This window comes from Physeter macrocephalus, chromosome 9, assembly GCF_002837175.3.
Source record: "Physeter macrocephalus isolate SW-GA chromosome 9, ASM283717v5, whole genome shotgun sequence".
Taxonomy (NCBI): domain Eukaryota; kingdom Metazoa; phylum Chordata; class Mammalia; order Artiodactyla; family Physeteridae; genus Physeter; species Physeter macrocephalus.
In genome coordinates this window covers 77,719,151-77,735,077 of record NC_041222.1, presented here as the reverse complement: position 1 = coordinate 77,735,077, position 15,927 = coordinate 77,719,151, and the positions used below count along the sequence as shown (strand labels likewise).

Below are 15,927 nucleotides of genomic sequence, written 5' to 3'. Positions count from 1 at the left end.
TGATAATTGACCAGATCATTTTTTAGACTTAAGATTTATATAATTATGTTTTAATACAGTAAACTATAAATTAAAAATTTTTAATCTTAACTGAACTGTGGATCAATCTGGATCTTATTTCTATTCTTTCTGCTTACTTTATGGTTCTAAGTCTTCATTTCTCTTTGCATTGATTTCTAAATGTACACAAAGGAGATATTTACATCACTTCTTTCATCAAATAATTTTAAGTCTGACAAGGTTAGGCTAGCAAAGCTATTTGAAATCCTTAGCAGAAACATGACAGGCTTCATTTATTAATACTGTAAGGTTCATTTTATAATTAAACTGTCATCCAGTAGTAAGATAGGTACTTCCTGCCAAGCTTTTCCTCTAGAATTACTGTAACTGCAGTCTTACCTCATGGTCTGGGTTTGGGATATTTTCCAATATCATTTTTGCCTGCTGAAAGTGCTTACTAGCTGCCACATACAGTTCTGGAGACTGAGGAGGAGGGCTATATTTATTGAGGTCAGACATTTCCTAAAAAAAAGAAATACTGTTATTTAAAACATGCTTAATATGAAAAAACTCTAAAATACCGTTTTTTTTTTTGGCGGTACATGGGCCTCTCACTGTTGTGGCCTCTCCCGTTGCGGAGCACAGGCTCCGGACGCGCAGGCTCAGCGGCCATGGCTCACGGGCCTAGCCGCCCCGCGGCATGTGGGATCTTCCCGGACCAGGGCACAAACCCGTGTCCCCTGCATCGGCAGGCGGACTCTCAACCACTGCGCCACCAGGGAAGCCCTAAAATACCTTTTTTTAATTAAAGAATTCTACATTGATTATCCATTCACATACAGACACTAAAGCAAACACTTGGCATGTCCCTATTTTTTTCCTATTCAATTTTCAACCTTCATATACCACACCTCATATTATTCTCATATTTAAATAACTGTTAATGTCATGAGTATATCCAAAGTCAAATAATTTCCCTACTATTTAAAACTGCTATTTTATCACTTTATCCCATTGATCCAATAATAGTTTGACTTGACTATTTTAACAAAATGGCTAGGTACGAACAGCCCATCTCCAAGGAGGTCTAAGACTTAACTATTTTACAATTATTTTAAGGAGCAGGTTCACCTTGAACTGCAGATAGTGCACTGGCGGTGGTGTCATTACACTGTTGAATGGAGCAAATCTGTGCTCATATCGAACTTGTTCACTATCGAGCTCAAACTTGGGTTTTCGTACTTTGCCATCCATGTCAAATGCTACCATGGTCTACAGTAAAAAAAGAGAGAAAAACAGATGGTATTAATAGGAAAATGTGAACATCCTCATTAATACAGAATAGAAAATAAGAAACAGCTATTTACACATAGTTAATTTAAAAAAGGCTCAGAAATCAGAAACAGGAAGAGAAAAACTGGCTTTAGTATTCATTTTGATATCCTGAGCCACCTTTTATACAAAAAATGTTCAAGTTCCAGTGTCTAATATATTACTAATTTTCCTAGTGAAATGATGCCACATGCACATTATTCTTCCTAATGCTTTTCTAATTGCTTTGAAACCTTCAAGTAAAAGCTCCTGAAGAAAAAGTAGAATATAATTTTTATAAGAAAAGCATTGGTCCTGTTTTTCAAACAGAAGTCCATATTCTGTTTTATGTATTTTAATATAAGTTGCCTTAAATCATTTCTTGAACTGCCAAGCACAACTTAAGACTTACTAACTCCTGAAAATGGCTGCATTGCTTAAGCCATTTACTGTGGAGCTTGCCCCATTCCTAATACACTTCTAAAAAAATTCCAGACCCCACCTCTTCTAAGAAACCTTTCCTGATCATCAATCAGAAGTAAACTCTTCCTTCTCTTAGTACCTATGCCACATATATGTCACCTGGCCTGTCATTAACTAGGCACGTGACACAAGGATCACATCTGATTAGACCTGGTATGCTGCAATGTAGCCAGTACAAGATATCTGACACATGACAAGGGTTCAATATTTATTAAACAAATTAATATAAACCATTAGACTTGGAAAAAAAGTAATTTTCAAGCAGATAGTAAAAATAAAGGTGAAATCAGAACCTGGAAAGAATCACAGAAGAGGGTTCATTTTATTGGGTTGGCCAAAAAGTGCCTTCGGTTTTCAAGAAAAAATAAAAGACACATTTTTCATTTTCACCAAGAACTACACTGAACAACATATTCACCCTTTTTGTTCCACTACCTTCTGCATTTTTCAGGCAACTTCATAATTCCATCTTCCCAAAACTTTTTATCTTTTTGAGCAAAGAACTGTTCCAGGTGCCTTTCACAGTCTTCCAGGGAATTGAAATTTTTTCCATTAAGAGAATTTTGTAAAGACCTAAATAAATAGAAATCCGAAGGTGCAATGTCTGGTGAATACGGTGGATGAATCAGAACTTCCCAGCCAAGCTTTAACAGTTTTTGCCTGATCATCAAAGAAACATGCAGTCTTGCGTTATCCTTATGGAAGATGATGTGTTTTCTGTTGATGAATTCTGCATGCTTTTCATTGAGTGCCGCTTTCAGTTGGTCTAACTGGGAGCAGTACTTGTTGAAATTAATCGTTTGGTTTTCCCAAAGGAGCTCATAATAGAGATCTCCCTTCCAATCCCACCAAATACACAACATCACCTTCTTTGGATGAAGACCAGCCTTTGGTGTGGTTGGTGGTGGTTCATTTCACTTGCCCCACAATCTCTTCCGTTCCACATTATTGTACAGTATCCACCTTTCACTGTCCGTCACCATTTGTTTTAAAAACGGAACGTTTTCATTACGTTTAAGTAGTGAATCGCATGCACAAATACGGTCAAGGTTTTTTTTCGCTAAACTTATGTGGAACCCAAACATCAAAGCGATTCATATAACCAAGCTGGTACAAATGATTTTCAGTGCTTGATTTGGTTATTTTGAGTATGTTGGCTATCTCCCGCGTGGTATAACGTTGATTGTTCTCAATTAATGTCTCAATTTGATTGCTATCAACTCCAACTGGTCTACACAACCATGGAGCATCGTCCAGCGAGAAATCTCCAGCACAAAACTTCGCAAACCACTTTTGACATGTTCGATCAGTCACAGCACCTTCACCATACACTGGCACAAATCTTTTTTTGCGTTTCGATTGTGTTTTTACCTTTCTTGAAATAATAAAGCATAATATGCTGAAAATGTTGCTTTTCTTCCATTTCAATATTAAAATGGCTACACAAAAATTCACCAATTTTGATGTCTTTTTTTGAGTATGTTGGCTATCTCCCGCGTGGTATAACGTTGATTGTTCTCAATTAATGTCTCAATTTGATTGCTATCAACTCCAACTGGTCTACACAACCATGGAGCATCGTCCAGCGAGAAATCTCCAGCACAAAACTTCGCAAACCACTTTTGACATGTTCGATCAGTCACAGCACCTTCACCATACACTGGCACAAATCTTTTTTTGCGTTTCGATTGTGTTTTTACCTTTCTTGAAATAATAAAGCATAATATGCTGAAAATGTTGCTTTTCTTCCATTTCAATATTAAAATGGCTACACAAAAATTCACCAATTTTGATGTCTTTTTTAAAATGCACACTGAATATGACAGCTGTCACATACAATCTAACAAAATTGTTTTGAATGAAGTTAAAGACAACTAAGTGCTACCAGAGCCATCTTACAGAAAAAAATGAACGAACCTTTTGGCCAACCCAATAATTAAACAATGTAATAGCAATGCAGCAACTTACTTTGAACATTCCAGCACACATATTCTGATATGCCTGGCTCATTGTGATCTCTCGGCTCAATGGGCGAACTGTAATTAGAAAGAAAATCATCCAAACTCTTTCCCTCCTCCTCTTGCATTACTGCAGGAGAAATCTAAATTTAAAAAAACCTTCTTTCTACCTTGTTTACTGAATTAAAATTTCAAAGTTTGTTCCTACAGACTAAATTTTATTTTATGGCCCAAATCTACAAATAATAAAATATAGCAGAAAGTTTAAACAATAACTGTGTTCCCAAATAGTTAATACCATAAGATTTTAGTATGAATTAATTGTAATTTCTTCTCAAGTCACAATACAGGGACTTCTTTCATAGGAAAGCCATGGATACAAGTCATTTAATGACCCACCCAAAGTGTTGAAATCTGAAGGGAACACAAAGCACTATTTTGTAACAACTGTAGTCTGTATGTACCCTCCCATGAGTGATTAACAGGGGAGTCTCTTTGAAACATTTCTTTCTCCTCATGGTCCTTGGGCAGTATGCCGAAGTGCTCTGTGATCATCTTTCTGTGCTGACTGTAACAGCACAACTCCAGATTTCCTTCCTTCCTGAGCTATCAGCCTTCTGTCAAAAGAGTATCAAAAGTCTCCTGCTGTCTTGTTCCTTAACCTATCTTATTCCATGTGGCTACTTCTTCTTGTCCTAAGGTCCTTTGACACATGAAATAGCAAAGTAGTAAAAGAAAAGCAAGAAAAGGAACCAAAAGGTTTGTACCAATATTGTGACGCAGTTTTCTACCCTTATACCTTCTGAAGAGAAGATGGGCGAGAATTAAAATATAGTGACTAATTCACCCATTAAAATGCACAGGTAGCTCACTCCAATGTTACTTATTTCTTAAGTTTAAAAATAATTCACAGTCTCATGCAGCTCAATATTAAAAAAAGAAACAACCCAGTCAAAAAATGGGCAGAAGACCTAAATAGACATTTCTCCAAAGAAGACATACAGATGGCCAAGAGGCACATGATAAGCTGCTCAACATCACTAATTATTAGAGAAATGCAAATCAAAACTACAATGAGGTATCACCTCACACCGGTTAGAACGGGCATCATCAGAAAATCTACAAACAACAAATGCTGGAGAGGGTGTGGAGAAAAGGGAACCATCTTGAACTGCAACCTAAATGCCCATCGACAGATGAATGGATAAAGAAGATGTGGTACATGTATACAATGGAATACTACTCAGCCATAAAAAGGAACAAAATTGGGTCATTTGTAGAGAAGTGGATGGACCTAGAGACTGTCATACAGAGTGAAGTAAGTCAGAAAGAGAAAAACAAATATCATATATTAACACATATTTATGGAATCTAGAAAAATGGTAAAGATGAACTGGTTTGCAAGGCAGAAACAGAGACACAGATGTAGAGAACATATGGACACCAAGGGGACAAACGGGGGTGGTGGTGGTGGGATGAACTGGGAGATTGGGATTGACATATATACACCAATATATATAAAATAGATAACTAATAAGGACCTGCTGTATAAAAATAAATAAAATTCAAAAAAAATTCACAGCACCTTTTTTTTTTTTTTTTACCTTTCTTCTTTTTTTTTGTTTTTTTACTGCTACGGCCTTTCTGCTGCTCTTCCATTATCCTTTCCTCTGCCATCTGAGAGCCATCGGCACGACTTAATGTTGACATCAACCATGCATAAAGGAATTCAGAGAGATACCTTAATGGAAAGAAAATGTTAGTTAATGGCAGATGTCTAAATGAGATAGCTTGGTCAATGCAAGTACTAGTATTAATAAAGAGATATTTTTTATAATGCTTTAAAAGTTTTTTTCAAAAACAAAATTATTCAATTAGATAATTGATAGATTAGATCTACAAGAAATGGGCACTACAAATGATTAACCTTCCCTTACTTGTTGCCACACAATATGGAAAATTTTGTTTAATTTCCTACAATGATATGAGTTTTACAACTTTTCCAAAGATTTCTGGTGGGGAGGGACAAATTAGTGGCATGGGATTAACAGATACAAACTACTATATATAAAGTAAGATACGCAACAAGGATTTACTGCATAGCACAGGGAATTATACTCATTATCTTGTAATAACCTATAATGGAATAGAATCTGCAAAAGTACTGAATCATTTTGCTGTACACCAGAAACTAACACAATATTGTAAATCAACTATACTTCAATTAAAGAGATTTCTTGATAATTATGTATATATATGTAAATCAAATGAATGGCCATTAAATTGTTTTTACTATATCAATATAGGTCACATTTCTCCTAAACCTATTAAGTAAATGTCTTGTTCTGTTATTAGTTACAAAAGGAAACAAATACAGAAAAAATAAAAAATTATAAACATGCAAGCATATAATTTACTTGAGTTTACTCAATAAGGAAATGTGATACAGATTATTCCACCAGATACTAAATTTTCATAAGTTTAAACTAACAAACAATACTTTCTCTTAAGCCAGAAAAGCAGTTTAAATCTAGGATATGAATATATACTCTTTAAATAAAATTTAAGGACCACTACTACATTAATGAAAATCAAAGATTTATTTTATTATAATCAAGTATGAGTGTATGACACCTATTCCCCCAATTTTTCTAACAGTTATAAGGCAGGTTACAATATTAAAACACATACAAAAATAAAACATAAAAAAAGAACATCTTAAAGCAGAACAAGGGAATTCCCTGGCAGTCCAATGGTTAGGACCTGGCGCATTCACCGCAGTGGCCCAGGTTCAATCCCTGGTCAGGGACTAAGATCCTGTAAGTCATGTGGCATGGGAAAAAAACAAAAAAACAAATGAAAAGATACACCTGGAATGACTTAGGTACTGTATCTTAAAGCTAAACTGAGCACTACGCTTCCTGGCAGTGACAGCAAACCAGTATATATATATATATATATATATATTTTTTTTTTTTTTTTTTTTTTTAAAAGTACATAATTTCACATGGAGAGAAAATCATTCCTGGCAATTAATTTAAGAAAAGCATTCAATATAGTATACTTTTATAGGATACAAATGAATTTTTTCCCCCATCACACTACAAAATGAGGGTTTGTAACCTCTCTTAACTCAATGAGAAGACTTTTTTCTTCTTTTTTTTTTTTTTCCTGCTGTGCCATGCAGCATGTGGGACCTTAGTTCCCCGACCAGGGGATCGAAGGCAGTGCCCCCTGCAATGGAAGCACAGAGTCTTAACCACTAGACCACCCAGGGAAGTCCTGAGAAGATTTCTATAGGGAACTAATGATACCTTTTACCTTTTAACTATCTAACCGAAGGACAGACGAGTAAAGAGGATAGCTGGCACAATTCAGGACTTTCCTTTCAAATATCAGATATTTCAATGAGCTTTTATTAAGTGCTTTATAAAAATTAATACACAATTGTATCTAAGGAGAGTCGGTGTGCTAATATTCTATACCAATTCTCAATTGTGATCTCAGGACCAGCAGCAGTCTTACCAGGAAAGCAGTTAGAAATGCAAATGATTCGGTGGGTCCTACCCTAGACCTAGTAAACCAGGAACTCTAGGAACAAAGCCCCAGCAAGTTGCTTTCCAAGTGATTATGATGCATGCTAAATTTAAGAATCACTGTTTTCTACTGATTTTAAAAGGGTCCACATGCTTTAGGAATCACATTCATGAAGAACAACAACAATGTATACCCTGTGAAAATATTGGAGCCCAATCTGTAATTCTGAAACTAAAAAGCAGTTAAAACTAACATGAAAGTAGACTAGAAGGGTACTTACAAGCAGAACTAAAATTTCTTTTGTTAACAAGAGAAGAAATGAATCTGCTCAAGTATTCAGGGAAATTTCTAATGGAGTATTTATCTGAATATCATTTGCCAATCCATTGTGCAAAAAAACATATAAAAATTGTATCTTGAGAAATCAAGAGCACAAAAGCTTCCAATTAGCTGCCTCAAACCACAATACTTGAGCATGTTCCCCTATAAAATGCCTCGTTTGAATAGGGGTGTCTAGTATGAATTAATAATAAAATAAATCCCAAGTAGCTATAACAACACCTGTTGGTAAGAGTTATCTGTTTTTCATAACCAAGAATTACCTGTTAAGAGCTCTAGCAGCCATGACCACAAAACCATGTTAACAGCGTAGAAAATAATTACTTTCCTGCCTCCACCAGCAGTGACTCCAGGGAATATACACTATCTTAAATACCAAGTTAAATAATTTAAATATGAATTTAAAAGATGAACTAAGATCTAATTAGTTATATTACATATATCTTAGATATATTAAGATCTAATATGTTAAACTTAGCTGTCTGTGATGGGCAATAATAGGTCATTACTATTTTAAAATTACCAGAACTAAATTACCATACTTTACTAGACTAAGAAAAAGATGCAAGATAACTGAATTCATTAGCTCTCAATTTTCTTATTTCTGTGACAGCTTTTTCACGCCTAAAATATTCTCAAGCATCCTCTTACTAGGTTTATCTCATCTCCAACTGAAAGCAAAGAACTACTCTGCTGAAGATCACCACTTACCAACTCCTTCAAAGCTCCTGAGACAAATCCTCAGGGCCATAGTTTGCAAGTTATACTCCCAATGATAATCTTAGCCATAATTTCTTCTCAGAAGAAAGATCTGGTTCAAATTTTGAAACTTTAATTCAGTTAAGTACATTCCACAGCTAGTACATAGCATCACTGAAGTCAGTGCAAAATGTATGTTAATTTTTCTCTTTGGAAACAGACAAAAGCTCGTCACTTAATCCATTTACTTTGAAGCCACTTTTATTAGTAAATTTTAAATAAATATTACAATGGCTAGAACAAATATATTTGTACATTGTTATGACACTTAAGATGTTTAAGATGATCTAGCTCTATTTTTCAATTGTCCCACAACTAAATTTCAAATACAGTAAATAAAAAAGTACCCTAAAGTTACACTCTACAGATACTCTCTCAGATGTTATGTATCCCACCCACAACCAATTTTAACTCCAATCGTTCTCTTACCAATATATGTAATAGTACTCGTGCATGCTGTAGAGTTCCAATTCAAAGCCACTTAGAAGATACTGTATCATAATTCGAAGGTTATGGTAAAGGACCCAGGTACCTAAACAGGCCAAATGTTGCCTTTGGGGCTCCTGTTTCAACAGCATAGTGTGAAGGGCTGCATCAACCTTCTCTGCCTATCACAACAAAACATCATAACATTAACTTTCTTTTTAAGGTAATGAGAGAATTACAAAAACATACAGCTAAAAATAGCACATGAGCAGAAAATGTAAATCTCACCACCTCAAGAATTCATACTTTCAAATGTACCTTTGGTTAGGTCTACATTCAAACTTCTCATTTCTCAAAGCATAACATTTATCTAAACATTTCCTAAATTTAAAAGATACCCGTTTTATAGTACAAAAGTAAAATAACTGACTTCATATCTTTAGTTATATTATTAATATGGTTCTGCTCACAAATTTACTTGAAGATTAATACATTTTTATTATAACGTAAACTTGCTCTAATTATAACTACAGGTCTACACATATTTTACAATTCATCCCAATTATCAAAAAAAATGATTTAAGATGTTTCAAGGTTTGGATTATTGTTTTGTTTTGTTCTGTAAACCCTTTCTATGGTATACATAACTGTTACATTTTAAGTCAAAAGGAAATTCACCATATTGAAAAATTAAATAGCCAAATTATTGTTCCAAAGAATTGTTTTTAAAAATCTGGTCATGGTATATGAATTGCTTAATTTTGGAAGGGAGGGCAACTTGTTGGCTCTTACCTCATCCTGCAATGTGGCAAATTCCTCAAGAATATGACCAAGCTTATCTCTTTGTCGAGCCCTGTTATGTCCATGGATCTGAATGAGACTACAGAATGGCTGCAATACACAAACAATTTGTTAACCGTCAATATGAAATATGCTTATACTAAAGAAAATTAACATTCAAAAGTTAACAAGTTTTCAAAATCCTGTTTAAGGGAAAAAAATGTATATAAGAATCATGCTATGCATACTTTTTACATAGGTGTTTCTTTTTAAGAAACTCAATACTGGAATTTATCAATAGCCAGAGGAGTGGCTGTTTATGAAACTTGTTTTCATATGGCAAAAATATCTTCCTTCAATCTTTAGATATTTTCCCACAAATTAAAGAGGACCGTCTCTTTTTTGCTTATGTCAAGCCAAAAGCCAATGTTCAAGGCTGACACTTCTCTGCTACTTTAAATATACCAGAACGCCTAATAATTAGATAATGGCTAATACCTACAAACCCTGACTAAGGTTCTTTATTCCTATTATTATCTACACAGTATTCTCATATAAAATATTATAACATTTCATGAATCAGACAACAGACAAGATTAGAAGTTTGTTCTAATTTAAGAAGTATGGATTTTAAGATTCTTTAAGGATAATAATGTTTTACATTTGCATACTTTGACAGGTATTATCTCATTTAATTGATAAGTAGCCGATAAGAGGTATAGAGGCAGTATTAACATTTCACTTTTTAAAGATTGAGAAGTTTACAGAAAAGTAAAGTGATCTGCCTAATAACCATGTTAGTAATAAAAATAAAATCTGGTCTTTTATTGGTTTTCCTTTCATCAAACCATGCTGCCTTTATATCTATACAGATAGATAGATCTATCTCTCTCTCTATATATATATATACACACACACAAACACACACACACACACATATATATTTAGTAACTTGAATTAGGCAAGAAAGAGCTGTCTATAAAGAGCTTATAATTAAATAAGAATGATTTATAATTAATTTAATCACCTACAAGGTTTTTATTTTTCCAAATTATTTGAGATTTGAAAAAAGTTCATGCTCTCATCTAAAAGTGATAATTTTAATTTTACTATAATCCTGTTCTCATTAAGGCAGTACAAAAATAAGTGCCTGGGGATGTTACCCATACTCTTTGTTTATAAGGTCAAAAATAAATAAAGTTTTTGTGTCCATTTAAAAAAAAAAAGTGAACTCCCTTCTTCCCAGATGGTGGTCACAGCTTATTCTGTTTCTGTGGTCCCCACGGGTTACAGTGAAAGGGCATCAAAAGGTGCCCTCAGTATCTAACAACCTTCCAGGAAGACTACAGGTTATGAAGCTATCCACTTGAGTGTAAGAAGAGACAGAAATTTCCTACGAATTTCAGGGAAGATGAATAAGAAATGTCAGATGAAAAAATACCACAAATTAATGCTACTGAAGATACTGCACACCACGATTTTTAAGTGTCCACATAACGATCCAAATTGTAGTTCTTACCCGAACACAGTGAGTAACAAAGGAATCAATACAGTCCTTAGCCTGGTGATTATTATATAGGCAGCACCTGTAAGATAATATAATATTCTTGTTATTAAAATTAAACTATTTGGCCTACAAATAGAAGTGGTGATTATTGTAGGTGCTACCAACACATAGGGAAAGTGGAAAATGAGAAAATGGAACCAAATACATTACTAAGTTGAAGACTGCTAACATTACAGTCTGGGAGGATCTGCTACCTGCCTGGCCCTGGAGGAAATACAGGGCTGAATAGTTGGAAAGATTTTTTTTTTTTCTTTGCCTGAGGTGGGACTGACAGTAGCCTTTGCACCTAAGGAGATGGGAAAAAGTAAACACTTTTCCTGGTGCACTGAAAGGAGATGACAACTTGCTACTCCTAAGTGTTTGCCATAACTGAGCAATCTGACCAGAACCTCAAAGATAAACAGAGTCATGGTCATGCAACAGATAATGACAGAGCATGCAGCAGCCAGGAGAAAGAAAAGGCAGGACACCTGGAACAGGTGGCAGCAAAACGGAAGTGGAAGGCCACTTACTTTGGGCTGGAAGGCCCAAAGTAAGAAAATTACTTAAGATGACAAAAATAAAGCCCTTAAAAAAAAGACTTTCTGGATCTGAAAATTAGGATTTTCAAATTAAAAAATTTAGTAGGTGAAAGATGCTCATAGTAGCCTTGAAGATCTAGGGAATAACTTTCTTACAACACAGCAAAAGTAAGAGATAAATGTCATGAGGAATACGGAAAAATCTACAAGATAGAGTATATAAGGAGCTCTTTAAAAAAAAACAGAAAAAGAAACAGATGAAGGTGAGGCAATAATTAAATAAATAATAAAATAGGAAAAATGATCTGATTTGAAGACTTGAGGCTTTAATGACTGATTTCCAGATAGGAACAGTTGAAAATCACACATGAACATTCTGGTAAAACTCTTGAACTCCTAAAATAAAGAGAAACTCTACAGTCCTCCAGGAGAAAGTGTCAAGTCACTCACAAAGGAAAAAAACATTGTAACATCTGTAACACTGGAATTTTTAAAACAGCAGGATAACATCTATAGGCTACCATGCAATGAACTCTCCTATATACACAGTTGATTCTTGGTATTTGTGATAGTTATGGTCTATAAACTTGCTGTGGACTCTGAACAGAGAATACTGAAACACTGCTGCTAGGGTAAAATACAGGGTTAGGTTCCTGCCAGCCTCTGGTCCCAACATTTTAATCAACTGATCAATGTACAACCTTGGGTTACGTGTATTTCTTTTTAAAGACACTATACGTAACGTACAGTGTTAACTGATTAGCAATGAACTCACACCTGAGCAAACCTTATCTAACACACATATAATCTCTCTGTAAGGCACACCACAGCCTTCTTGTGCCAGGAACACGACAGCACATCACTACACTTGGAGGCCATTAAACTACAAAATCACCAACAAAAAGCACAAAAACAGGGGTATCTAATAGAGTTTACAGTATAAGGCACAAGAAGACAGAGCTGCCTTGTTTGACCTCAGCGTTGGGCGACCTGAATATTTTGCCACTCTGCACATGTCCATGAATACAGCAAGAGCAGAGTGAATATTGATTTGAGGGTTAACAAATACATTTTAGCAAGTAGGCAAATTAACAAATACAGAATCTGCAAGTAATGAGGATCAAACTGTAGTTAAATCTAAATGGATAATGATAAGTGTGACAATGTGGAATCTAAGTGTTAAAGATCGTTAAATAGAAAAGACAAAATGCAAATTAAGAGGATGCAGACACTATTTCATATATGTCATATTGTCAAAAATTGAAAAGTCTGATAATGCCTAGACTATGGGGAAATTGGAATCCTTATACACTGTTGGCTGGCATACAAATTGGTTCAATTATTTTGGAAAACAATATGGCAAAATTAGTAGAGCTGAAGATGCACATGCCTATGATTGGCAATTATATTTTTAAGTATACAGTCTATGTGCAAAAGGAGACATAATTCAAAGATGTTCACTACAGCACTGATTTCAACAGTGATAAATTAGAAACAAGGTAAATATCCAATTGTAGACAAAAGCAAAATAAACTGCAGTACAGTTAAAGGACAGATTTTAACGAATAAAATAAATTTGCTGGATAAACTTGGTCAATTTCAAAACGCTAATGTTGAAGGAAAAAATCATGTGGCAAAAGGATATATATATAGTGTGACAAAATTTATGCAAAGTTTAAAAACATAAACTGATATTATTTATGGACACATATATTTGGGTAAAGTATACAAGCATTCATAAAAGGGAAACACGGAAACTGTAACGTAGCGGTTACCTCTAGGACCAAAGTAAGAGAAAGGATGGGGTGAGGGAGGAGGATTTGAAATTACAGTCAGCAGTTCTCAAAATGTGCCCTAGGTTCACCTGGTGGTGATGGTAGGGGTAGCCCTTGAGATGCTTTCGGAGAGAACACAAGGTCAAAACTATTTTCATAATAACATTAAGATGTTATTTGCCTTTTGCACTCATTCTCTCACAAGTGTACAGTTGGCTTTTTCAGAGGCTACATGGTGTGTAATATTATAACAGATTGAAAGTAGAAGCAGGTTAAAATAATCCAGCTATCTTCTACTAAGACAGACATGAAAGAGATTTGCAAAAAGGTAAAACAATTCCACTTTTCTTACTAATTTTTCTTAAAAAGTTATTTTCCATAAAAAAGTTACTTATGTTAATATGCAATTTATGAATGTTATGTATGTATATTAACATGTAATAGATTTACTTTTTTTTTTTTTTTTTTGGTGGTATGCGGGCCTCCCTCTGTTGTGGTCTCTCCCGTTGCGGAGCACAGGCTCCGGACGCGCAGGCTCAGCGGCCATGGCCCACGGGCCCAGCCGCTCCGCGGCATGTGGGATCCTCCCAAAGCGGGGCGCGAACCCGGTTCCCCTGCATTGGCAGGCGGACGCGCAACCACTGCGCCACCAGGGAAGCCCAAAAAGAATAAATATTTTTAAAGTATTGTTTTAATTTCTAAAATAGTAGGTATCAATAAACAGGACCCATATAAACAAAAGCTATTTGAGTCCTTAATATCTTTTAAGAATAAATTCATTAAAATTAGCCCACTCCTTGATACCTAAGCTCAGCCCTACTCTTGAGACCTTTCAGTTATTACTTACTGTCAGGAAGCTTCATCCCCTGATTTTGCATAGCTCACTCAGTTCATCCCCTGATTTTGCATAGCTCACTCTGTTTATTTACATGTATCACCACTTCCAAGAGGCCTCCCGTCTAAGAGAACCATCTTATCTTACCTTATCTTTCTATACAGTACTATGACCTGACATTATGCATTTGTCTACTATTTAGTCTCTCTCACTGCAAGGCAAGCTCTTTGTCAGCAGAAGTGTCCTTTTCTCCAGAACCCAGAAAGGTGTCCGGCAATAGTAGATACTAATTTATTATATTTATTAAATAAGGGAATTAATAAAATTTATTAATTCATATTAATAATATATAGTATTTATAAAATTTTATCAATTTCCTTACCAGTAATGGAATTTATAAAAGCAAAATAAAAACTTTGCTTAAAATGGATGGTGGTACAGGTGTCTGTCAGTTCATACATCTGAATATATGATATATTTAATCACAGAAATTTAAAAATAATTTTTAATGATTGCTATATGCAGATTGCAGGGTATCATGTACTGAAAACCCTAAAGATTCCACCAAAACTGTTAGAACTAATAAATGAATTCAGTAAAGTTGTAGGATACAAACTCAATGTAAAAAACTGTCACACTGAACTATCAGAAAGAGAAACTAAGAAAACAATCCCATTTACAATAGCATCAAACAGAATAAAATACCTAGGAATAAATTTAACCAAGTGAAAGATCTGTACACTGAAAATTGTAAGACATTAATGAAAGACACTGAAGATACAAATAAATGGAAAGATATTCCAGGCACACGGATTGGAAGAATATTGTTAAAATGTCCATACTACTTAAAGTGATCTACAGATTCAGTGTAATCTGTATCAAAATTCAAATAGCATTTTTCACATTTTGATGTGACAAAAGATTAAGGAAAAAAATAAATCTGCAATGCCTATCACAGATAAAGGATTAACCTCTCATAATATACAAAGAGTTACTACAAATTTTCTGAAAAAAGTAAACCACTTAATAAACGTCAATGGGCACAGACAAATGGATAAAGAAGTTGTGGTACATATATACAATGGAATATTACTCAGCCATAAAAAGGAACGAAATTGAGTCATTTGTTGAGATGTGGATGCACCTAGAGACTGTCATGCAGAGTGAAGTAAGTCAGAAAGAGAAAAACAAATATCGTTTGTTTTCTATGTGGAACCTAGAAAAATGGTACAGATGAACCGGTTTGCAGGGCAGAAGTTGAGACACAGATGTAGAGAACAAACGTGTGGACACCAAGGGGGAAAAACCGCGGTGGGGTGGGGATGGTGGTGTGCTGAATTGGGCGATTGGGACTGACATGTATACACTGATGTGTATAAAACTGATGACTAATAAGAACCTGCAGCATAAAAAAACAAACAAACAACTAATACTAAACTTTCTTTGGGTTATTTGTATGGAAGGAAATATGTTAATATAAATGTTTCAGACATTACATGAAATTTCTAAAAATCTTATATGTTCTGGTATAATGTTATAAGTCATAATTCTAGTTATTACTTTTATATGAATATCTCAGAAATAACTAAATTTCCTTGTCAATTGCATTATTATGAACTTTCATCAAATCTTTAAC

The 15,927-nt window shown here is 34.6% G+C and overlaps 2 protein-coding genes across 3 annotated transcripts in view; one reads left to right on the top strand and one right to left on the bottom strand.

Moving 5' to 3' along the window:
• Positions 1-15,927, bottom strand: part of NAA35 (N-alpha-acetyltransferase 35, NatC auxiliary subunit) — a 109,586-nt gene that overhangs the window by 10,608 nt on the left and 83,051 nt on the right. For both annotated transcript variants that reach the window (XM_028494103.2, XM_024132917.3), the window contains exons 15-21: positions 11,113-11,179; positions 9,606-9,704; positions 8,817-8,995; positions 5,357-5,493; positions 3,763-3,830; positions 1,132-1,272; positions 400-522 (exon numbers count right to left, since the gene is read on the bottom strand). In XM_028494103.2, coding sequence (XP_028349904.1) covers positions 400-522; positions 1,132-1,272; positions 3,763-3,830; positions 5,357-5,493; positions 8,817-8,995; positions 9,606-9,704; positions 11,113-11,179 — 814 coding nt within the window. The remainder of the gene's footprint in view (positions 1-399; positions 523-1,131; positions 1,273-3,762; positions 3,831-5,356; positions 5,494-8,816; positions 8,996-9,605; positions 9,705-11,112; positions 11,180-15,927) is intronic.
• Positions 1-15,927, top strand: part of GOLM1 (golgi membrane protein 1) — a 117,813-nt gene that overhangs the window by 70,353 nt on the left and 31,533 nt on the right. The gene's annotated exons all lie outside the window — the stretch shown is intronic.